The sequence below is a fragment of the Artibeus jamaicensis genome, unplaced genomic scaffold, assembly GCF_021234435.1.
Source record: "Artibeus jamaicensis isolate MK-2021 breed Jamaican fruit bat unplaced genomic scaffold, CSHL_Jam_final contig_2566, whole genome shotgun sequence".
NCBI classification, from domain to species: Eukaryota; Metazoa; Chordata; class Mammalia; order Chiroptera; family Phyllostomidae; genus Artibeus; species Artibeus jamaicensis.
The window spans coordinates 407,359-431,937 of NW_026521552.1; the positions used below are offsets into that span (position 1 = coordinate 407,359).

The window sequence follows — 24,579 nt, forward strand, 5'->3', positions numbered from 1 at the left end:
CATGCAGAATCAGACAGTTGTTCGGCGGCAGAGCTGGATTGGAACCTGAGTGAGGTGGCCTTAAAAATCAGTCCTCTTATCTACTCCGTTCATCTGCTCTGTGCTCTGTACTGGAAGCTTTTGCTTGATTCTCTCTTCAACCAACCCTTTTAGTAGTGGGGACACGTACTAACAGTCTTCTTTATGTTTAAAGAAACCAAGGCTCAGACATGGATGACTTACCCAATGTGTCTTTTTACCGTTACTCTGTGGAACGTTGCCGCCATCCATCCTGGGGCCAAGGATGGAGGGGTACTCTTTTTATTTTACTTGTATTAGTGTTTATTTTGTGCTGAGTTTACTCCCGGGCCATAAGTTTGTGTGATTTTGAAAGATTTTATGTATTTATTTTTAGAGAGAGGGGAAGGGAAGGAGAAAGAGAGGGAGAGAAACATCAGTGTGTGGTTGCCTCTCATGTGCCCCCTACTGGGGACCTGGCCTGCAACCCAGGCGACTCTTCAGTTCTCAGGCCGGAATTCAATCCACTGAATCACACCAGCCAGGACCAGGCCATAAGTTTTTGTTTCTTTTTTTTTAAAGATTTTATTTATTTATCTTTAGAGGGTAAGGAAAGGAGAGAAATATCAATGTGTGGTTGCCTCTCGTGCGTCCCTTGCTGGGAACTGGCCCGCAACCCAGGCATGAGCCTTGACTGGGAATCAAACTGTGATCCTCTGGTTCGCAGGCCCACGCTCAATCCACTGAGCTACACCAGCCAGGGCAAGTTTTTGTTTGTTCAGTTTCTTCTGGGATATCCTTTGCTTCTGTTCAGTCTCCTCTTCTGGTTGCTTTAGGAACAGTCAGGTCTTTTTCAGGGAGGGTCATCTCAGTGTTGCAGGGAGAGCTCGTGTGTGCGTCAGTCCACGGACGAGCTCTGTAAACTCTGCACCTTGAGAGCTTAGTTCGCCTGGACATGCTCAGTGACCAGAGTCTACATCTAAACTCTTAAGTTCAGCAGCACTTTCTGCATTTTTAAGCATGCGCAGCAAAAACTCAGCATTCTTTTTGGGCCGCTGAACCTGTGCTGGCCCCACTGTTTGGCCTGGGGTCACCTACTGACTTCACCGTCGTTAACAGAATGCACACACTGCTTCTACAAAGTGACATCCTTCAGATCCTTGGTGGCCTTCTGAACATGCACACCCCTGATGGCCTAGGCAGTTTCATGAATGTTCTTAAAGTAAACATGAAGATCTGAACCTCATGATTTCCATGATTTTGTGGGGTTTTCTGGGTCCAGTGAATAACGAACCATTTTCAGAGGCCACCTCTGGTTGCTTTCGGGAAGTGGAAGCGGGAATGTTCTTTTTCTTTTTTAAGTTAAACATTTAATATTATCATGTTTTTTTAAGTTAAGCTTTTAATATTATCATGAGAATGAAAAAGAGGTCATTTCTCTTTCAGTTCTTTTTTTTTTTTTTTTTACAGAATGCCTCTTTTGCTTTTTTTAAAAGATTTTATTTGCTTATTTTTGGAGAGGAAGGGAAGGAAGGAGAGAAATATCCACGTGTGGTTGCCTCTCGTGCATCCCCTGCTGGGAATGGCCTGCAACCCAGGCATGTGCCCTGACTGGGAATCAAACTGCGGTTGTCTGGTTCGCAGGCCCACGCTCAACCACTGAGCCACACCAGCCAGGGCTGCTCTTGACAGCTTTTGGTCTTGTTTTCTCTGCAGAGCTAAGCCTCCTCCTCAACTCCACCTACGATGCTGTGCCAACGTGTTCGCCAGTTCGGTCAGAAGCTAGTCCGCAGGCTGCCCCTGGAGCCAAGGGATGGGTCCGACAGCCGCCTGACCCGTTGTCTGAGCACCCTAGACCTGGTGGCCTTCGGTGTGGGCAGTACTCTGGGGGCAGGCGTGTACGTCCTGGCTGGTGAAGTGGCCAAGGACAAAGCCGGACCGGCGATCATCCTCTGCTTCTTGGTGGCTGCCCTGACTTCCATGTTGTCTGGGCTCTGCTACGCGGAGTTTGGGGCCCGGGTGCCGTGCTCCGGTTCTGCGTATCTGTACAGCTACGTCACGGTGGGACAACTGTGTGCCTTCACGACTGGGTGGACCCTCATCCTCTCCTACGTCATCGGTGAGAGGACCTGGCCCGTGTGAGGGAAACAAGCGACTTAGATCGGGAAAACAGGAGCGGGGAGTGGGGTCTCCATCCTCATTCCAAACACTTTGTTATCTGCCTTATGAGGGGAAGTGGGTGACAATGTCAGGAAAACCCCCAAACTTCATGCTACTCAACTCTATCCTGCTTTCCTTTAATGGCTGAACCAAGAACCAGGAAGAAATGGGAACTGTAGCAACAGGGGAAGAATTCCTGTGGGGGAGACACTTGGTCTCCAAGGATCCTTCCCTCATCATAGCAACATCTTTGCTCAGCTATTAATGTCCCCTGACCATCCACTTCCCTCTTTTTTTTTTAAGATTTTACTTACTTATTTTTAGACAGAGGGGAAAGGAAGGAGAAAGAGAGGGAGAGAAACATCAGTGTGTGGTTGCCTCTCCACACCCCACCTGGGGACCTGGCTTGCAATTCAAGCATGTGCCCTGCCTGGGAATTGAAGCAGCCACGCTTTGATTTGCAGGCCAGCACTCAATCCACTGAGCCACACCCGCCAGGGCCCCTCTTTTCTTGTATAACGCTGTTCTCCTTCTAACATATGAAATGGTCTGACTGTTTTATGAAACACCTGTGTCTGCTCTCTTTACCCATGAAAAGAAGAACTTTTTTGAGATTAGGTATTTGGTATGTTCTTTTGTTATTTTCTCCCCAAAATATATCCCATGGTGCCTAGCAGCGGCGCAGAGTGTTTGCAAATGAAGGTCTTGTGTCCTGCAGGGAGCGCCAGTGTGGCCAGGGCCTGGAGCTCCGCCGTGGACAGCCTGGCCGGGAACCGCATCTCTCAGGTGCTGCAGGGAAGCTTCTCTCCGCAGGTGCCCCACCTGGCCAAGTACCTAGACTTTTTCTCGCTGGGCCTGGTGCTGCTGCTCACCGGTGAGGCAGGGGTCCGAGGCTGGATGGGAAGAGTGGGACATGGAGGGGGAGCTGGAAGGGGAAAGGCTGAGAGGTGGCGAAGGGGTGGGGAGATGAGAGATCAGAAAGGAGAGTTTGTGGTCGGTGCGAGAGACAGGACAAGGCAAGACATAGACCATTGTTTCCTACACTTGGAACGCTTGACATTTTGAGCCAGACCATTCTTTGGCGTGAGGTGATCATCGTAGGACGTTGAGGGATTCTCCCCACGACTTAGTCACTAGTTGCTAGTGGCACCCACCCCCAAAGTCCCTTGAGCAACAGAGTCACCTCCAGCTGAGACCTATTAATGTAGACAAAATTGCTTCCTCTGTACTGAGACCAAGGTTTGAACAAATAATTGTTTAATTAAGAAAACTGAGGTAAAATTTACATGTCAGAGTAGCCATTTATTTTTTATTTTTTTTAAAAGATTTTATTTATTTATCTTTAGAGGGGAAGGGAAGGAGAGAGGGAGAGAAACATCAATGTATGGCTGCCTTTCGTGCGTCCCCTGCAGGGAACTGGCCTGCAATCCAGGCACGTGCCCTGACTGGGAATGGAACCGCAATTGTCTGGTTCGCAGGCCCGCGCTCAATCCACTGAGCTACACCAGCCAGGGCAGCCATTTATTTTTATCATTATCCCCAGCTTTACTGAAGTATAATAGACATGTAACATCCTGTAAGTGTAAGGGGGTGATTTGATATTTATGTACATGGGGAGATGGTTACCACAATAAGAGATCAACCATTTTATTTTATTTCAATTTTATTTAGTTTGCTTTCTGTCTGTATGGATTCAGTGATTTTTCTGAGAGAGGGAGTAACATGGACTTGTTGTTCCATTTATTGATGCATTTTCATTGGTTGATTCTTGTATGCGCCTTGACCGGTGATCAAACCCTCGGTCTTGGCATATGGGGAGGGTACTCTAACCAACTGAGCTCCCCAGCCAGGGCTGGATTCAATGATATTGGGTGTTTCCTCTTCCATCTTCCCCACAGGTCTACTGGTTCTCGGAGCTAGGGAGTCGGCCCTGGTTACCAAGGTGTTCACGGGCCTGAACCTTTTGGTTCTCAGCTTCGTCATCCTCTGTGGCTTCATTAAGGGAGATGTGCATCACTGGCAGCTCACGGAACAGGACTATGAATTGGCCAAGAATGGATCGAACGACACTTCTTGGTCAGGAGGGCACTCTCAGCACAGTCCCGTGTGTGGAGTGCAGAGCTTGGGGACAGAGAGCTGGGGACATGGGATGGAGTCCAGGACTGTGGCTATTTATTTAGTTATCTTTTAATTGATTCAAGACAGAGAGGGAGAGAGAGCTCTATCCATTGTTCCACTTATTTATCCATTCATTGGTTGATTCTTCTATGCCCTGACTGGGATGGAACCCACAACCTTCACGTTTGGGGATGATGCTGTAACCAACTGAGCTACCAGGGCAAGACTGTGGTGTTGACTGCGCTCCGGTAGAGATGGCTACCTCACCCATGTTCTTCCTCTTACCTTTTCTCTCCCTAGCTTGGGCCCTCTGGGCTCTGGAGGGTTTGTGCCTTTTGGCTTTGATGGGATCCTCCGCGGAGCAGCCACTTGTTTTTACGCGTTTGTCGGTTTTGACTGCATCGCCACTGCAGGTAACACAGCCATTCTCCCCCGCTTGGATTTAGGCACCGTTTGGTCTGCCCTTGGGCACAGGGTTGATAGAATGCTGGCCGGCTCTTGAAGGAGCACCTTGCATCCTCTTCACCTGGGCCTATGTCCCTGAGCCAGCTCTTCCACCCGGCCCACAGGGGAAGAAGCCCGCAACCCTCAGCGCTCCATCCCTCTGGGCACCGTGATCTCGCTCTTCATCTGCTTCCTGGCGTATTTCGGGGTCTCCGCGGCGCTCACTCTCATGGTGCCCTACTACCAGATTCATTCCGACAGCCCCTTGCCGCAGGCTTTTCTCTACATTGGATGGGCACCTGCCAGATACATCGTGGCAGCCGGGACTCTCAGCGCTCTTTCATCCAGGTCAGGGTCTAAAGGGTGTCCAACCCTCTGGCGTCTCTGGGCCACACTGGAAGAGGAGGAGTTGTCTCAGGCCACACATTTCATGTGCAGACACTCACAAAAACTGATGAGCAAACCAAAAATGGTCTTCAGTAAATTTATGATTTTGTGTTGGGCTATGTTCAGAGCCGTCCTGGGTTGCACACCAAAGCAAATTTCTCTCTCATTTCCTCCAGTTCTCAATGTGGTCCAGCCTTGGATGGAGAGGTGAGAGGGAGAGACGGCTTGCTCAGTGCAGGCCAGGGAGCAGAAGCCCCGGTCTGGCCTGCTCTTTGTATCCTCACACGCATTTCCATTTCTCCTCCAGCCTCCTGGGTTCTATGTTCCCCATGCCTCGTGTGATCTTTGCGATGGCGGAGGATGGGCTCCTTTTCCAGGGACTCGCCCGGATCCACCCCCGCACCCACACCCCCATCATAGCCACCGTCGTTTCTGGAACTCTTGCAGGTGCATAAAGAGAACTCACCCCATTGCTGATCAGTTTCCCCAGCACGGCTGTTTGCACTGGGTTCTCATCCCTCTCTCCCCACTTCGTGTGCGCCCTCCTTGCAGCGCTCATGGCCTTTCTCTTCGAGCTCAGTGACCTTGTGGACCTCATGTCGATTGGGACTCTGCTTGCGTACTCCCTGGTGGCCTTCTCTGTGCTTGTCCTCAGGTGAGACTCCCCTCCCTCTTTATACAAAGTTGCTTTGAGAGAGAGGTAACAATTTTGTTGTTCCACTCATGTATGCATTCGTTGGTTGCTTAGCTTTTTAAAAAGATTTTATTTTTAAAATTTATTTTTAGAGAGAGGGGAAGGGAGGGAGGGAGAAAGAGAGGGAGAGAAACACTGATGTGAGAGAGAAACATGGATCAGTTGCCTCTCACATGTCCCCCAAACGTGACTGAACCTGCAAACCAGACACGTGCCCTGACCAGTGTCGAACCAGAGAACTTTCGCTTTGCGGGATGACACCCAACCAACTGAGCCACACCATTTAGGATCATTGGTTGATTCTTGTTTGTGCCCGAGGATGGAACCTACAACCTTGGTGTATTGAGACAATGCTCTAACCAATTGAGCTACCTGGCCAGGGAGTGAATATTGCATTCATACTTCTACTTCAGGTACCAGCCAGACAGGAAAACGAAGTTGGAAATCACGGAGACAAAGCCTGAATTTGAAACAAGTTCTTTAGAATCTGTCCTGGAGGCAGGCACCTCAAAGACTCTCAAAAGCCTGTGTATCGCTGTGAACACCAGCCCCACGCGGAAATCTGGCCAGGTGGTCTACGGATGTGCCTTGCTGCTGGGTGAGCAGTGGGCTGCCTCTTCGGTGGTGCTCTGAAGTTGACAGGGTGAGGTGGGAGGGTGTGCCTTTGGAATCTTAGAGATACAATGGCTCTTTTTGATGTGGGCAGTTTGGGGTTGGGATGTGAGCCAAGGCCTTGACACATTCAGCTTCTGGAGTTGCATCTGTTCTCCTCCAACCTGACCCTCGCAGCTCTCCTGCTGACCATCCTGTGCCTGATACTGGCCCAGTGGCCCAGCCGTCTGGTGGCCGGAGACCCAGGGTTCACAACAGTGACCGGGCTGCTGCTTGTGCTCATTCTGGGGATCACGTTCATCATTTGGAGACAGCCCCAGAACCCAGCTCCTCTTCACTTCAAAGTAGGTGACTTTATGCCCCCAAACTCTCCACGTTGAGAGAATGAACTCTGCATACTTTTCTGGACCGGGGAAGACAAGGGGAGTCGCTAAAACCAGTGGGCCACCTCCAGCCACACTCTACTCGGGAACATCCATCGGGATGCCCTGTATGAGGAGGCACTGAACGCACTGCCCAGACAGGACCAAAGCCTTCCCTCCCACCCAGTGGGGCAGAGGGTCTCCCCTTCCAGCACCTGTAGTTTGTTCATGGATATACTGACTTTGCCCCCAGGTCCCTGCCTTGCCTGTCCTCCCACTCCTCAGCATCTTTGTGAATATCTACTTGATGATGCAGATGACCCCTACGACCTGGGCCCAGTTTGGCATCTGGATGGTGATTGGTAAGTGGTTTTCTGGGGAAGAGAGGCCTCTTGGGTGACCAAACCCAACCTTCTTTCTATGACCTTTCCCCCCCAACCCCCAAACTGTCTCAGAAGCCGTAATAGGTGGGGAGCGTGCCTGCTTTCCCTTCTCATTGTCTCATTTCCATACCAGGCTTTGCCATATACTTTGGATATGGGATCCGACACAGCTTGGAGAAGACCAGTGATCAATAGCCACCGGCCTCAAGCTCCCAATATCCCCAGTGGGAATTAGTGTAACCAGAGGAAACAGGTGTGTGGATCCTCCATACACTGCAGGCATCTTCTTGTTCAGTGGAGGCTTTGAGCCTCCACGGAGTTGAAGGTGGGATGCATTTAAATGCAGTTAGAGCTCTGGACTTATTGCCGGAAAAATGTCTTTAATGGGATATCATTTCAAAGTCAACTTTTGAAAGCATAATTTACATACAGGAAAGGTGCATACTTTTTAGGTGTGGAGAAGGAAGACCTTTCACAAAGAAAGCACAACAGGTGACCAACCAGCAACAAGAAGAAGAAATAAAATGTTACCTGCACATAAGAAGTACTCTTACGCCCAGGCTGGCGTAGCTCAGTGGATTGAGCACGGGCCTGCGAACCACACGATTGCGATTCGATTCCCAGTCAGGGCACGTGCCTGGGTTGCGGGCCAGTTCCCGGCGGGGGACTCATGAGAGGCAACTACACATTGATGTTTCTCTCCTCTCCTTCTCTCATTCCCTTCCTCTCTAAAGATAAATAAATAAAATCTTAAAAAAAAAAAAAAAGAAGTACTCTTACCTGGGGTGATGAACACACAATACAATATACAGAGGATGCATTATAAGATTGTATACTTTAGCCCTGCCTGGTGGAGCTCAGTGGATTGAGCACGGGCCTGTGAAGCAAAGGATCGTGGTTCGATTCCCAGTCAGGGCACATGCCTGGGTTGTGGGCCAGGTCCCCAGTGTGGGGGGTGCTTGGGAGGCAACCACACATTTCTCTCCCTCTTTCTCCTTCCCTTCCCATAAAAATCAATAAATACATGAATAATGTTTAAAATATATTTTTAAAAAAGACAAATGCCCTCTTGTGCCTACTTCCAGGGAAAACACTGCCACGAGGGAAGAAAAGACATGTTTCAACTGTGTTGTGTCAGGAGTTGCAATTTATTTAATAAAGTTTTTTTTCTATTTTTCACAATTACACTGAACATTCAATATTACATTAGTTTCAGGTGTACAGCATAGTGGTTAGACATTTATATAACTTATGAAGTGATCCCCCTGACACCGTACATATATAACTGTTACAACATTATTGGCTATATTCCCTCTGCTGTACTTTACATCCCTGTGACTATTTCTTTTCTGTCTTTAAGTATTTATTTCTGCTGATAAGTTATTTTTTATCTTTAGAGGGGAAGGAGAGAGGGAAAGAAACATCAATGTATGGTTGCCTCTCATGTGTCCCCCACTGGGAACTGGCCTGCAACCCAGGCATGTGCCCTGACTGGGAATTGAACAGTGATCCTTTGGTTCACAGGCCTGTGCTCAATCCACCGAGCTACACCAGCCAGGGGAGTAAGTTTTTTGGTTTTTTTTTTTTTGGATTTTGACCTTCCTAACTCCCTTCCCACAACGAACTGTTGGTAAATCTATAAACTTACTGGTGGTTGGTGAAGATGAGCCTGTTAGGAGCTTTGTCACATTTTTAAAAATTGTTCAAGTACAGTTTTCTGCGTTTTCCCCCCACCCCAGCCCAACCCCCCTCCCATTTCCACCCCCGCTGTTATGTCCATGTATCCTCTATAACTGCTCCTGTAAACCCTTCCCCTTTCCCCTTAAAATTCCCTCCCTTCTCCCCTCTGGTCACCATCACCCTGCTCTCAATTTCAGTGTCTTTGGTTATATTTTGCTTGTTTGTTCTGTTGATTAGGTTCCTGCCTGCGACTATTCTGTAACTACCAATGTGTACTTCTTAATCCCTTTACCCTTTTCACCCAGTCCCCTAACCACCCTCTTATCTGGTGACCATCAGTTTGTTTTCTGTATCTATGGATCTGTTTCTATTTTCTTTTAGTTTGTTCATTAAATCACACTTATATGTGAAACCATATGGTCTATGTCTTTCTCTGACTGCCTTAATTTCACTGGGCATAGTACCCTTTAGGTCCATCCACGTTATTGTAACATTCTTTGTGTTAAGAGATGCACAAAGAATATTTAAATATTAGACATAGATAAGTTGCACGTAAAAGGAATATTTTACTTGCATAAATATTTATTTATTTATCTATCTATCTTTTAGAGGGGAAGGGAAGGAGAAAGTGGGAGAGAAACATCAGTGTGTGGTTGCCTCTCATGCGCCCCCTACTGGGGACCTGGCCTGCAACTCAAGACGTGTCAATGGGAATTGAACGGGCGACCCTTTGCTTTGCCTGTGCTCAATCCACTGAGCTATACTAGCTAGGGCTTAAAGAACCAACTTTTGGTTCCATTAACTTTTCACCACTCTAACCCCTGTTATTTTCTTCTTTCTCCTCACTTTTGGTTTGGTTTAGTTTGCTCTTTTTCTAGTTTCTCAAGGTGTGGAGTTAGTTTATTGTTAAAGAGTTTTCTTCTTTTTTCTTTAAAGATTTTAATTTACTTTTAGAGAGAGGGGAAGCAGGAGAGAAAGAGAGGGAGAGAAAAATCAATGTGTGAGAGAACTATCAATCAGTTGCCTTTCACACACCCCCAGATGGGGATCTGGCCCGCAACCCAGGCCTGTGCCCTGACTGGGGATCGAACTGGGAACCTTTTTGGTTTGCAGGCCAGCACTCAATCCACTGACCCACACCAAGCAGGGATCATTTAACTTTTTTCAATTACAGTTGAAACTCAACATTGTTAGTTTCGGGCATAGGTCAGCCTTCATACCACACTCCTCCGGGCCGTGACCACACCACCATCCCCCGACCAGCTTCAGCACCCACCCTGGATTTCCCAGGCTCCACTCACAGGCACGCAAGCCCTCCTCCAGCTCTGCAAGGTGCCTCCTAGAGACACCTTTCCTTCATCTCCCAGGATCTGTCTCTCCTATGCCCTCTGCCTCTCTGCTCCTTCCCCAGCTTTTCAAACTCACTCCCATGAGTATTCCGATTCCCATCATGGCTCTGGTTTTCCCCCGTGTAACCCTTCACTCTAGGGCTGACTGTCCACGATGGCTCAGGTCCCTCCCACGTGGAACTGCTCCCTCAACTCCCAGATTCCGCCCCAGGGCTTGGCAGCTTCCTCAGGACAAGTCTGCTCCCTTCCCTCCAGCATCACCTTCCTGTCCTGGTTGGGAGGCCTCCAGCATGTGGCAGGGGTACTGTGTGCTGGCTCACTTTCTTCCTAAACAGGTCACGTCTGAATGTCCAATGAACTGGCTCACATACAATTTCAATTTCAGTCATTCTGTCAGCATCTAGTGACCTCACATGGTGGTTTGCTTGGCATTTCCTTGATGGGAAATGATGCTGAAAACACAATTTCACTTACTTACTGGCCACTTGGTGATCTTGTTCCATATGCAAGTCCTCCCCCCATTCTTTGATCTATTATTGACTGGAAGCATTCTTTAAATATATATTTTTGATCTTAGAGAAAGAGAAACATTAATTTGTTGCTCCACTTATTCATTTACTGGTTGAGTCTTATACGTGCCCTGACTAGGGATCAAACCTTTAAACTTGGCACACCGGGATGATGTTCTAACCAACTGAGCTACCTGGCAAAGGCTTTATATTGTCTATGTGAGTCTTTTGTGGGGTATAATGCAAATATCATCTCCCAGTCTTCTTCTTTCCTTTTCACTTCATTCATGATGTCACTGATGAACATAACTTTGTCCTTTTGATAAAGCTCAATTTGTTAACCTTATTTTACATTTAGTGTCTTTTGTGTCCTAAGAAACACCCTCGGCCCCAAGGCTGTGAAAACTATATTTTCTTCTGGAAGTCTGATAGTCTTTTCTAAACTTGCCATCCCTAGAGGTGGTCTTGTAATAATTCATTAATAGCAACACCGATGGTAAGAATAACAACAGCTAGTATTTATTGAGCTTACACAATATTCCAGATACACTTTCAAGGAGTTTACACGTACTAAGCTCATTCAGTCACAACAGCAGGATTGGGTAAATGTGATGACCCCCATTTCACAAACAGTGCTCAGGGAGGGGTAACAGCCGATTTTCCCAGTGTCTCACAGGGAGTCAAGAGGCGGGATGGTCATGACAACTGGTAGGCAGGGTACGTACTGTGATGAAAGGCTTTTGTGTGTATGTTGTTCCCCAGAATGAATCCGAAATGAGACTGAAAGGTACTGGAAAGTTTCTATGCCTCCATTAAACCCATCCAGTAAAAAAACAAAAAAAGTTGCCTATGCTGAGTGTGTTCTGATCATGAAGGAAAAGTAATTTCTCTCCAGTCTCAGAATCGGCTTCTAGCATGGCTACCCCGATATTCTATAAGCAGAAGAGAGACCAAGGAAGACTTTCTGATGTTAAATCATATCACAAATCTCCCTCATGTTGTGGAATGAATGCTCCTTAGAGGCCTACGGACATTCTTTGTATTCAAAAGGTTTGCTGACAGTGTGAATTCTCTGCTGTGCTCTGAAATGATTTACAGGGTTACAGGCCTTTCCAACTTCCTTACACTCATGGGGTTTCTCACTGCTGTGGACTTTCTGATGCTGTGTAAGTTGATGGCCGTGACTAAAGGCCTTGCCACACTCTTTACACTCGTAGGGTTTCTCCCCCGTATGAATTCTCTCGTGTTTAACAAGGCTTGATCCGTAAATAAAGGCCTTTCCACACTCCTTACACTTATAAGGCGTTTCACCAGTGTGAATTCTCTCGTGCTGAGTAAGGTGGTAGCCACAGTTAAAGCCTTTCCCACATTCTGTGCATTTATATGGCTTCTCACCCGTATGGATTCTCTCATGCTTAACAAGGCTTGAACCCCAACGAAAGGCCTTCCCGCACTCCTTACATTCATGAGGCTTCTCACCAGTGTGGATTTTCTGATGCTGAGTAAGGTAATTGACGCGCGTGAAGGCCTTCCCACATTCTTGACACTCGTAGGGCTTTTCACCCGTATGAATTCTTTTATGTTGAGCGAGGCTCGAACCACAGATGAAGGCCTTTCCACAGTCTTGACATTCGTAGGGCTTATCACCGCTGTGGATTCTCTTGTGCTGAATTAGTTTATACACGCGGCTGAAGGTCTTCCCACAGTCTTTGCACTCATAGTCTTTCTCGCCAGTGTGAAACCTCTGGTGTTGAGTGAGTTCATCGCCACGTCTGAAGGCCTTCCCACAGTCTCGACACTCATAGGGCTTCTCGCCCGTATGAATTCGTTTGTGAATAACGAGGCTCGAGCCCCATCGAAAGGCCTTCCCGCAGTCCTTACACTCATAGGGTTTCTCACCAGTGTGAATTTTCTGATGCTGAGTCAGTTGGTTACCCCAACGGAAGGCCTTTTTACATTCTTTACACTCATAGGGTTTCTCGCCCGTGTGAATTTTCTGATGTTGAGTAAGTTGATAGCCACGACTAAAGGCCTTCCCACATTCCTTACATTCATAGGAATTCTCCCTATTATGAAGTCTCTGGTGTGGTCTCCTAGAGGGATTTTCTCTCTCAGAGGGCTTCTTTGCACAGCTGGTTTTCATTTGGTTGAAATATCCCTCCTGAGGGCCCTGTGCTCCTTCCAACCCATCTTCACACATCCAGTCAAGGCCCAGGGATTTACTTTTCCCGTCCGGGTTCCATCTGGAAAAACGTATCTCGTAAGTGCCCTTTTCTGCAGGTAAATTCCTCGTCTCATACGGTGACTCCAAATCTGGGGGAAAAAAACATATTTTTCTCTCCTTTTAAGGAAAACAAAACAAACAGAGAGACCTAGCTACAAACCAAAAACTTCTCTAGTAGAATAAACATGAATCCACTAGACCTTTGTTAAAATGTAGAGTCCATGCCTGACACCACAATGTTTACTGAAGAAAAGACTGACCACTGGCCCCACTGTTTCGTATCAGCTGACACAACTAAGCAAAACACATTAGAGGAGGAAATCTCCAAAACAGAGATGAAAAAGAGCACAATTTGTAGACGTTGTGATGACATACACGGAAAACCCAGGAAAATGGAATTTTATAACCGCCTAAAAGGCACAATCAGAGACTTGAAAAAAGAGAAAGGGGCAGGGAACAAACAGGTGAAGCAGACAGATAAGGAAAAGGTCTTATTTTAAAGCGCTACCTGGAGGCAAATGGAACACAGTAGTTGATGGTATGGATTCTGGACTGGAATTCTTTTTCTTTCAAAGAGTTTATCTACTTATTTTTAGAGGTGAAGAGAGAGGGAGAAAAAGAGGGAGAGAAACAGTGATCGGCTGCCTCTCTCAAGCCCCCACCCAGGGCCTGGCCAGCAACCCAGGCATGTGCCCTGACTGGGAATCAAACTGGTGACCTTTAGACTTGGCAGGCCACTGCTCAATCCACTGAGCCACGCCAGCCAGGACAGGGCCTGAATTCTTACATTCATCTTGCTTCTGCCTCTGTCTGACCATGTCACTGGGTGCCCCAGCATAACCACCTACAAATCAGACTTAATCATAGTGTTTATCTCATAAACTTGTGAGGATGAAATGAAATGTGTTTGCACACACACATACACACAGTGCCTAGAACGATGCCTGGTACGGAGTAAGCACAATATTAGCCATAAACATCATGGCTGTTATTTTACTAACAGAAAAGTAAGAAATTTTCTTCTTTTTTTTAAAATAAGACTTTATTTATTTATTTTTAGAGAAAGAGGTAGGGAGGGAGAAAGAGAGGGAGAGAAAACATCAATGTGTGGTTGCCTCTCACGTGGCCCCCACTGGGGACCTGGTCTGCAACCCAGGCATGTGCCCTGACTGGGAATCAAACCGGCCACCCTTAGGTTCACAGGCTGGCACTCAATCCACTGAGCTACACCAGCCAGGGCCAAGAAATTTTTCTGAGACAACAAAATATTATCAGCCAATGTTTAACTCAGAGTTCACAGACTCGTAACCTTCAACCTCACTTCAGGTACGATGTGTCAGAAATGAAATATGCTCACTTTGCTTTTACATGAACTGTTTGCTCAATCCGCTTCCACAACAGACATAGAGGCTGCTTTACTAGAGCAAATCAAGTCACCACGAAGAACCACAGGTCATTTGGGCATTAACAGAGTATCACAGTACGAAGCTTGGTGTCTTTGGAGATGGTTGTGAAAGAAATATTCCATAATTCTAAGTCACCCTTTGTTCATGAAGAGAGTGGTAATTGCGGGAAGGGCCCAACGAAGGTGGGAAGATCACTGATGGCTGACAAGGGAAAGGTGTGTATACCCACTTTCAACTTGACAAAGCTCAAAGCATTCCCAGGAACAGGAAGAAGATCCAACCGGTTTCTTGAAAGACGGTCCTAAAGTTCACAATGGAGAGAGCTGACATTCCAGGGGGCAGAGTCTACGTTACATGACGCAGGCAACTTACCCAGGGAGACCAAGTTACTGTAGTTCTCCAACATCACGTCCCAGTACAGGTCCCTCTGCGTCGAGTCCAGGCAGGCCCACTCCTCCTGAGAGAAGTCTATGGCCACATCTGAGAATGTCACCAGACGCTGAAAACACAGTGGTGAAATGCAAGGGCACGGTTTCAAGAGGAAGGAGAGGAGAGGAAGGCTTACGCTCTGGGTAGAGTGGATACAGTGCGTGGACCGAGAGTCTGGGATATGGATAGGGGACAGTAAGGAAGGACTGAGACGAGCAGAATCCCTCCGTGTCACTGAGGAGATTCCCACGCATCCCACCCTGCCAGAGCATGGATGAAACAATCCCAGACCCCCCCCCCCCCCCCCCACTCACAAGCACAGACCCTGCCACGTGCCTGCCTCACATTCCCACACATTCTCAGCCGGGGAGGATTCCTGTGGCATCCTTTGCCTTTTAAGGGGAAAGAAGATAATTCCTATGGTTTTGTTTCAGAAATGCCATATAAAATCTTTTATCTTCGAAAATGGGGTTTGCTTGTTTGAATGTTTTCAAGCATTGAGTTCATCATTGGCCAGGTTATCTTTTAAGCAGTCTTCCTCTGTGATGACAAAGACGTTTTTTTACTTCATCATAAGAATGGATTAGACTCTAGCTATTTTAGTTATACACTTAGGTTGGACAGAGGACTAAGGTTTTCCCCAATTCTGGAAGCGTACGATCATCTCTTTCTCTGTCCTGGATGATTACCTGTTACCACCGCCGCCGCCCCTGCCCCTCCTTGGCTCCTGATTTAGAAGACACTGGTATCAGATAATGCCGAGGCGTACAGAGGTCTGGCAGTTTGGTTCAACAACAACACTGACCTCTCAGGTTCCCTGGCAAGACTGTGATCGCTGAGCCCACCACTGGCACAATCACAGCTCTATCTGAGTCTAAAGCCTTATAAAGCTTGGGTGGCCACCACGCGCTAAGCCCCAGACCAGTGAAGAGGAATATTCCCTCTTATCTGCCTGGAAAAAAGATACGTGCAGACTTTTTCTTTTCTCCTGTGGGCAAATGGGTCCAGCATCTCTAACTAATCAAACCATAGATCTGGTTCCAATCTTTCTTTCAAAAGACTTTCTTCCCCCATTGCTCCACTATTCCTCTTGACAAAAAATTGAGCACAAGGGAGATTCAGAGTAACCAGCTCCACGCTGTGTGAACATTAGCCACGCAGGTGGGCACAGGGCAACATGGCACCACTTTTCCCTGGAACAGGACAAACCGGGAAGTGGGCACTGGGATGGGACTTGCTTGGGCAGGGGGCTTCCGGATAATTCGTAAAAACAGCCACAGAACTTGAACATCACATTTCAAGAAGGAAAGAGAAACACACACTCACGTGGGCCATAGTTTTAGAATCAAGAACTGATCGGTTGTCTAGGGGTTTCCTTTACCGAAGGCACAGCATCCGGGGAATCCAGAGAAGCCAGAGCTAGATGAGGAGAGAGAGGCACCGAAGTAAGTGCACCTTAGTTCCCAAAATGACTGACCACAGCCTTTGTGCTCCTCCACCTTTGCTTCCAGAGAACCCCCAGCTCCTTTCCCAACACCCACACATAAACACATCTGGAATAGACTAAAGGGATTCTGGGAAAAAAAACAACAAGCACTCTCAAACTCCAGGAAACCCAGCGGCATAGAATGGAAGACAGGAGCTTTTATTTATTTATTTATTTATTTATTTATTTTTTGCCTTGAAGTCAAACCCAGGGAGGCCAGCTCCCTACTGGGGGGTAAGTGTTAAGAATTTGGCCTTGACCAAAGGCAGGTCCAGCCTTTGTCCTCAGCTTCTGAGAGGTAATTTACCTCATACTTAATAGGAAGGTCTTTGTTTTGGGTACCAACTGGCCATACTGTATCTTAGGATGGGGCTGGCCATTCCTAACAGTCTTGGGGGAAGGCTGGCCATACCCAAGAGTCTGAAGGTTGCATCTTGTTATATCAGAAGGACCAACCAGGTGATTCGGGATAGGGGTTTGGGTCATAGGGTATCAGTTAACCTGGAAGTGGAAATTGAAGTTAACATCTGAACAACAAATCAATCAATCATATTTATACATCAATATAATCAATCAGTCAACTGTGCCTACATGGTGAAGCCCCAGTGAATCCTGGACATTGGTGCTTAGGTGAGAGTTGCTGGTTGGCAATGCTCTCTATGTGTTGTCATATGCGGATGCCATCAGAGTAACCAGTCCTGACTCCTTGGGGAGAAGGTACTGGAAGCTCACGTTGTGAACATCCCTGGGCCTCGCCTTATACACCTGTTTCCTTGGTTGATGCTACTCTGTATCCTTTCTGGGTAGTAAACCATACCCCTGAGTAGAATAGCTTCCAATGAATTCTGGGAGTCCTCCTAGCCCTAAACTACTGACCCTGAGGCTGGTTTCTGGAAACTTCCAAACCCACACTTGGTGTTAAAACTGAGGGTGGTGTTGGGTAGAGGCTGCGCCCTCACACCTCCCAGTAGGACTAGCTCTGGGCAGTGAGGGTTGTGAGGTGGACCTGAGTGGGTGTGTTCAGGGTGCTTAGTGTCCCCTGGTCACACCATCCAGGGTCAGGAAGGGGCTGCATCATCCAAACTTGAATCTTTTCTGGCCTCTAGATAGGGTGATGTGGGTCAGGACATGGTAGGTGGACAGGGAGAAGGAAATGCCCGGGCAGTATCAGTGCTCTGCGTCCGGAAAGCTGACTGCGTAAACACGTGCAGACTATCAATGCAAAACACTGATGTTAGTGATTGCTCACTGCTAAGCTGGAAGAAATACTCAGACATGAAAAATGTTTCAGATATATTGTCAGTAGGAAAATCAGGGTACCAATACCAGATGATACATTATATATAATGTATCCCCTATATATAAATATATACATGCATATACAATATGTGTTTATATATAAGATATATAAATACACACACAGAGACAAACACACAGATACTGACAAACCAACCATAAGACATCAACGGAAAGAGAGACATAAAAAGAGAAATAGAGGAACGGAAGGAAACATCCCAGAAAGTTATATACACGAGAGAGGTAACACGGCGGGTCTGAAACTGCTCTCCTTCAGCCTGCCCCCAGGACTGCTCCTTGGCTGGACCTCCAGTGACCCCAGCACTCCCTAACTGATAACAGGGGCTCTTGCTTCTGGAACTTTGGTAGATGCCAGGTCGAGGGTGGCTACGTGACTGATGCCAGATAAACCCTGGGCTCCCAGACTGTGAGCTCCTCGTAGACGACACTGCATCTGTGCACTGTCGGAACTCGATGGTGGAGGCATTAACCAGCCTGTGGCCGGTGTCGTCCCAGTGTTTCCTGGGTGCCTTTCCCTCTGGGGTCTTCGCCGTGTATCCTTTGGACCCTTTCACTGTAATGCATCTTGGCCGTGAGTATGGCTGTGGGTTGAATTCTGAGTCCATCTAGAGAATCACTGCACCAGGTGGTGGCCTTGGGGCCCTGGACACACCCTTTGACGTTGAGCTCCAGGCCTTGACCACCGGCTGCCTTGTGCTCCTTCCATTCACGGTTTCCCTTCCTTGCTGGATGACAAGCAATGGACCTGCCACCGTGTCTGTCGTTCCAGTCATTCCAAATACTATTACCACAGGGTCACACATATTGCAGGCACTTAACAGAAGTATAATTTTTGACTCAAAATTCCACTTTTTGGAATGTATCCCAAGGAAGAAGCTATAATAATACACACGTAGATGCACATGAATATTTTAGAGAATTTTTTTATGGGGCAGTTTTTTAAAAAATTGAGGTAACTGCAGATGCACATTCAGTTATAAGAAATAATACAAAGGGATCCTGTGTACCCTTTGCCCAGTTCACCCCAATGGTACTATGTAGCAAAATTACAGTATAACAACCAGCATGTTGAGATTGATACATTCCATCAATTTTATTCAGATTTTCCAGTTATTTTTAAGAAATGAAAAGGTGAAAATACAAATATCTCACAGTAAAGGATAGAGTAAATATGGTCTGCTATAACGGCAGGTATTTATTAATAGTGACATTGACTTTTATTAATTGAGAGAGGAATCTAAGATGAATCACCAAGCGAAGAAGGCAGGTTTGAAAAGGTATGTGTAATGTGGGAGGAGAGGTCTCGGTGAAATTAAGAACACAGGTTTTGTGGGCTGACTTTCAGAATGTGAATCTTAGTCCTGACAGTAAGTGACCTCAGAGTATCTGTCCCCTACAGGTAAGATTGGGGTGAAAATTGTAGCTACCGGGTGCGACTGTCTCAACTATTAAGAACAGAATCTTATAAAACAGAATAATATGTAATAATCATGCAATACAAGCGAGCTATTATTATTGAAGATCAATAATGTCAACACCCCTCAACCCATTTTTATGAAATTCAAGCCTGCTGTGTCCAAAAAATATGTTATAATTGATGCTAACTAAACACTTTCAGAGACTCTTAAGAGTGAAATTCTTTTAAATTAACAATATTAGCAACCCTGGCTGGTGTAGCTCAGTGGATTGAGCACGGGCCTGTGAAGCAAAGGGTCGCTGGTTCGATTCCCATTCTCATGCCTGGTCCCAGTAGGGGACACATGAGAGTCAACCACATATTGATGTTTCTCTTCCACTCTTACTTCTTCCCTTCCCCTCTCTCTAAAAATAAATTAAAAAATATTAAAAAAAAATTAACAATATTAGCAAAAAAGAAAAAATTCTGAGATACACAAAAAGGAAATGTTCCCTCCCTATCAGTAAAGAGGGAGAACTATGACCGTGTATCAAAAATTCAGCTGAAAGAATCTAAACTGAAACAATGCCAAACTGAGACCATTAGATGCCAAAATGAGAACATCACTGAGTGCCTAAATCTTGCCTTCTATGTGATATGGAAGATTTATGTGAACATTTAAAATACTTTATTTATACATATTTTAGAGAGAGGAGAAGGGAAGGAGAAAGAGAGAGAGAGAAATGTCAATGTGTAGTTGCCTCTCACATGCCCCCCACTGGGGAACTGGCCTGCAACCCAGGCATGTGCCCTGACTAGGAATTGAACCGGCGCTCTTTGATTCACAGGCACTCAATCCACTGAGCCACACCAGCCAGGGCTTGGGAGATGTTTTCAAAGCAAGAAGGGGATTGCTGGCGCACCTCTCCCCTCCCCACACGCTCATACAGGTATAATGTGACCCATGGCTGAAGTGGATTCCTTTTACAGACTGAGATCTTGAGAGTCTTTGGCTCATTTACATGATCAATTAGCAGAATTCAGTGCTCTTGAAACAAAACCATACACATGCTTCTGCTTAGAGCACAAGTGGAGGTCTGGAAACATACATACCATATTATCAAAAGTCATTTTCTCTGGACGATATATGGTCATGGGTAATTTCAAGTTTCTTCTTTATGAGCTCCTTAGGGAATTGAAATATTTTTTTTGCAGCAGGTCTGCAGTAATCCCATTACAAGACATATAATTTAAGACAGTCCCAAATTTAAAAGAAAATTAACAAAGAAAAAATCCCCACAGTTATGGGGGGTGTAGTATATTGCAGTCATTAAGGGAAAGTTAAATGAATAGGCCTGTGTTAGACAGAATAACTGTGTCCCAAGATGTCCATGTCCTATTTCTAGGAACCATGAATATGTTACTTTACATAGCAAAGGAGAGTAAGGTCACGGACAGACTTAAAGTCACTAATCAGTTGACCTTAAGATCGGAAGAGTACCTAGAATTATCCAAGTGAGTCCAATGTAATTGCAAGAGTCCGTAAAAGTAGATGAAGAGTATCAGAGAAGAGAAAGAGGCAAGTTCAGAGTGACATGGCCTGAGAAGTCTTGACTTGTCCTTGCTGGCTTAGAAGACCTTTGAAGACTGAGAAATGGGCTGCAATTCCAAGAACTTGGGCAGCCTTGGGAAACTGGGAAAGGCAGGGAAAGAGTGCCCCCTAGAGCCTCACAAAAGGAAAGCAACCTTACCAACACCTTGGTTTTAGCCAGGTGAGACCCATTTAGGCCTTCTGACATCTAGGACTGTAAGATAACAAATCAGTGCTGTTTCAAGTCACTAAATCTGAGGCAGTATGTTACACTAGTAAAAGGAAAGTGGGACAAGGACCAGTGTTGAAAAAACAGCTGACAAACCAATTGCCTCCCTGATCTTGAACATCCTTTCAGTGTGTCTCAGCAATACCATCAAATGCTGAGCACAAGAGTGTAGCTAAGTGAGTCCACAGACTGATTAGGGAAAGTACACACAGCAGACAGAAGAGTGTTTGGTACAGGGATGGTGTTCGATAAAAGTGGCCCCACTCCCTTCCTTTTTTACCGAATAATCAACCAAAATGTCATGTTGAGCCCTGGCCAGCTAGCTTAATTGGTTAGAGCATCATCCTGATACACCAAGATTGCAGGTTCGATTCCCAGTCAGGGCACATACACAAATAAACCAATGAATGCATAACTAAGTGGAACAACAAATTGATGTTTCTCTCCTTTTCTCTCTCTCTCTCGATCCCTCCTTCCCTTCCACTCTTTCTCAAATCAGTAGATAAAAACATTAGCCCTGGTTGGTGTAGCTAAGTTGATTGAGCACCAGATTGTGAACCAAAGGGTTGTGGGTTAGACCCTTTGGTCTAATTTGGGGGGACATGTCCACACTTGTGAATGTCATGAAGTTATGGACTTTTTTCCAGGATGACAAACATACCTATAAACATATGCAATAAGTCCGTCTACAATTTTCCTTGGAAAATGGGAAATGAAATTAAAGGAAGAACCTTAGGCTAAGGATTCCCATTCTGTGCTCTGGTTCATTTTGAGAACTTACAAGTACTTATCACAATAAACTTCATATGTATTTTGCTCCTGACCTATAGAACAACCAGACTTAACACAGAGCAAAAACAGGATTTGCTGAACACTTAGACTCTGGGGGCTGCTCCAAGGGGCTTCACCTATGTTAGCTCATCCTCCTCACAACCCTTCCTTTATAAACCCCAAAATGCTAAGAAGAGGTAGAGACAGGACTGGAACCCCGATACTCTTGATCAGCCTTGGCAGATGACAGTCCCGAAGCTTGTTTTTGTAGGGCCAAATGCTAAGAGTGGGTTTTACAATTTTAAAGCGTTGTAAAAACAAAAGCAAACTATAAAAAAATAAAGGAGGAGGGGGCACAATTCTCTACACCTTAAGTGTGAGCTGCACATAGGGACTTCCTTCCAAAGAGTATGATATGAAAAGAGGGAAAAAAGGGGTAACTTTCCAGGGGAGAAAACGAACAAAACACTGCCTCAGCCAGATGGTCAAGGGCAACCTCAACAATCATAAATCCTGTTGACAGTGTGTACCTTCTGTCTGTGATCTTGTACCCTAGAACCCACAAACCCAGTCTAACTGTGGGAGAAACATCGGATTCCAGTGGAGGAGCATCCTGCAAAATATCTGACCAGTACCTCTTAAAACTGTCAAGGTAATACGAAACAAGGGAAGTCTGAGAAACTGTCACAGCCAAGAGGAGCCCAAGGAGACATGACAACAAACTATAACGTGGTCTCCTGGATGGGATCCTGGAACAGATGAAGAAGCTTATATGAAAACTAAGCAAATGAAGACTAAAGCATGGGCTCTAGTTAACAATAATGTATCGAAATCAGCCCATTCACTAAAACTAATGCCCTATACTAATGTAAGTTGGTAACAATGGGGGAAATGGGGTGCAGGGTACCTGGGAATTCTCTGTACCAAAACCACAAAATATTTAATATGTGACCCTTTCCAGAAAAAGTTGACCAACCTGGGCTCTAGGTCCAGAACCCATAACCAATATCAATTGCTTCTCACAGTTCATAAAACATGCAGCTAAAATAAACAATCAGACCTCAAATGAGACCTGGCTCAATACAATGCATTTCTATTTATTGACTACTGAAAGAAATGACAAAGATGTTTGCTCGAACTCACTCTCAAAAGCCTCATGAAGCATTTTATTTCGTCTTCAAACCTTCTTCTTTTATATTATGCTCTCAACGCCAGGCCTGTGCAAAGACCAAAGATGTCTAGTGTTTGGTTCCACCTAAAAACAAATATACTCTTTACCAAATCACACTCTAAAATAGAGCACAAACACTAACCTCCCAGTGGTATTTCGATACCATCAGATTCTTAGAAAAGAGGAACATACAGGGGTGTGTGAACAAATGGCCAAGAGGTGAGTGCTCACTGGAGAAGGTGGGTCAGTGGGGAGTACACTGAGGGCTGCACCTGCACAGACGGGTGTTAACACCTCTCTGGAAGGAATTACTGTGATAGGTCACTATTAGAGAGAGCATTTTGAGTCAAGTAAAGCAAATATTCTTAAGCCCTATAAACAAATCATTTACTGAACAACAACAACAACAACAAGAACTGAACTTAAGATGTGTAAGGATTCTTCTCCCTCCTGGGGACACTTTTTCTGAAGGATGGCTGGCCTGGAGAAAAGGATAGAATGAGACATCAGGACCTTTCTGGAGCACAGACTCCAAGAACACATCTCCAAGGCCACGCCTGTCCAAATGTCATATCAAAAACCAACCAGAAGCAAGGGGGAACTCGGATCTGAGTATTTCAAAGATTCCTGGGGACTAGGCTCTAGCGATGGCTTTTGAAATATGTAGCTGTTCCCTTCCCTCACCTGCCAAGTCAGGGACCTCTCCCCTGGAAAACAGAAATCTTATTCCTGAGGCCTTTCCATCCTGTCATTCAAGCCTGTATGAAGCGCACTTTTAGCTCTAAAATTGCTGTCTCAGGATTAGGCGCCCCTCTTCTTGGTCATTTTCATTACAGGGCTCTGACTTCCCTCTGGGCCTCCTGCATCTAGAAGGTGACACCTGGCTGGGAAACGAAGGCAGAGAGCCACAACGACATCACAGGTACGGGTTACACTGTCGCACACATCGGTGCCCACTCAATCGTGGCCACACACCCAACTATCCCAGCACAATCCTGCACTGGTCACAGCCGAGCAATCGCACCCAATCGCACCGTTAGGAGACACACCTTGGTCCTGTCACACCCACCGACACCCACGTCAGAGTCACGGTGCCCGCCCTGACCACCCCACAGAAAGGCAAAGGCATATCTCTCGGCCACGAAGACGCATCTGGGCCCTGCCACCCCCGCAGAGTCCACACGCAGGTAACTCAGACAGAGCAGCGTCACTAAGTCACGGCGCGGCCGTGTTCCCCTCGCCCCCCACACGTAATCACGCACCAGTGCGTCACAGAGATGGGGATAGGGTCTGTCATCCTCACCGACGCTCGCACTCACATCGGTCCTGGGGACCTGGCCTGATCCCTGACACTGTCACACACTCGCACGAGCGCGCGCGCACACACACATCCCTCTCTGCCGCCTCCCCTGCAGCCGCAGGCCGAGGCTCCGCTTCAGGCCTCCTCGCTCAGGGTGTCTCGCTCCCCGCCATCCTCCACCGCATCCCGCGGCGGTTTCCACCTAGGACGCTGACAACTTACCGCTTGCAGCTCAACAACCAACAGGGCGTCACGAGGGGGCGCAAGGTTGAGGTTAACTCAAAGCCTAAAAAAAAAAAAAACACTGCGCGCTGGAAGCGCATCTCCCAGCATGCAACTGAGAGCGCTCCTAAGGAAGCCGTGCCTCAGAGGCCTCTGGGAAATGTAGTCCAGAATCCGGAAATTCGGACTGGGACTGGCGGCTCACTTGCCCAGCCTGCAAGTCTACAAGGCCCTAAAGAATTTTTGCGCACAGACTTCTGGGAATGCAATTCACCTCGCAGGTGCCCCCCGGGCTGGAAGCACCGCCCTCAGGAGGCATCTTGCCACGCCCCCTAAAAGGCT

At 46.6% G+C, this 24,579-nt stretch overlaps 2 protein-coding genes across 5 annotated transcripts; one reads left to right on the top strand and one right to left on the bottom strand.

The window, feature by feature from the left end:
- The first annotated feature begins 1,743 nt into the window (after positions 1-1,743).
- Positions 1,744-7,352, top strand: LOC119058916 (cationic amino acid transporter 3-like). Its single transcript, XM_037158409.2, has 11 exons — positions 1,744-2,116; positions 2,876-3,031; positions 4,056-4,233; positions 4,576-4,688; positions 4,845-5,067; positions 5,414-5,553; positions 5,659-5,761; positions 6,214-6,398; positions 6,590-6,756; positions 7,028-7,136; positions 7,291-7,352. The coding sequence occupies exons 1-11, from the start codon at positions 1,744-1,746 to the stop codon at positions 7,350-7,352; spliced, it is 1,809 nt and encodes a 602-aa protein (XP_037014304.2).
- A 3,840-nt stretch (positions 7,353-11,192) lies between these two features.
- Positions 11,193-24,335, bottom strand: ZNF331 (zinc finger protein 331). Of its 4 annotated transcripts, none has more exons than XM_053662618.1 (5): positions 24,238-24,335; positions 22,688-22,761; positions 16,081-16,173; positions 14,698-14,824; positions 11,193-13,008 (listed from the first exon to the last, which is right to left on the bottom strand). In XM_053662618.1, exons 3-5 carry the CDS (start codon positions 16,087-16,089, stop codon positions 11,720-11,722), a joined length of 1,425 nt encoding a protein of 474 aa, XP_053518593.1. In that variant the 5' UTR covers positions 16,090-16,173; positions 22,688-22,761; positions 24,238-24,335; the 3' UTR covers positions 11,193-11,719. The 4 variants fall into 4 exon arrangements, with proteins under 4 accessions (XP_053518593.1, XP_053518592.1, XP_053518591.1 ...); XM_053662617.1 differs by having other exon boundaries at positions 22,688-22,799; XM_053662616.1 differs by lacking the exon at positions 22,688-22,761.
- Between the last annotated feature and the right edge of the window lie 244 nt (positions 24,336-24,579).

Bases quoted from the DNA above. Each gene is read 5' to 3' on its own strand.
- LOC119058916 (XM_037158409.2), top strand. From the start codon at position 1,744: ATGCTGTGCCAACGTGTTCGCCAGTTCGGTCAGAAGCTAGTCCGCAGG. The intron at 5,554-5,658 runs GTGCATAAAGAG...CCCTCCTTGCAG, and splicing joins CGTTTCTGGAACTCTTGCAG to CGCTCATGGCCTTTCTCTTC. The intron at 6,757-7,027 runs GTAGGTGACTTT...CTTTGCCCCCAG, and splicing joins CAGCTCCTCTTCACTTCAAA to GTCCCTGCCTTGCCTGTCCT.
- ZNF331 (XM_053662616.1), bottom strand. The intron at 13,009-14,697 runs GTAAGTTGCCTG...TTTTTCCCCCAG, and splicing joins CAGTAACTTGGTCTCCCTGG to ATTTGGAGTCACCGTATGAG.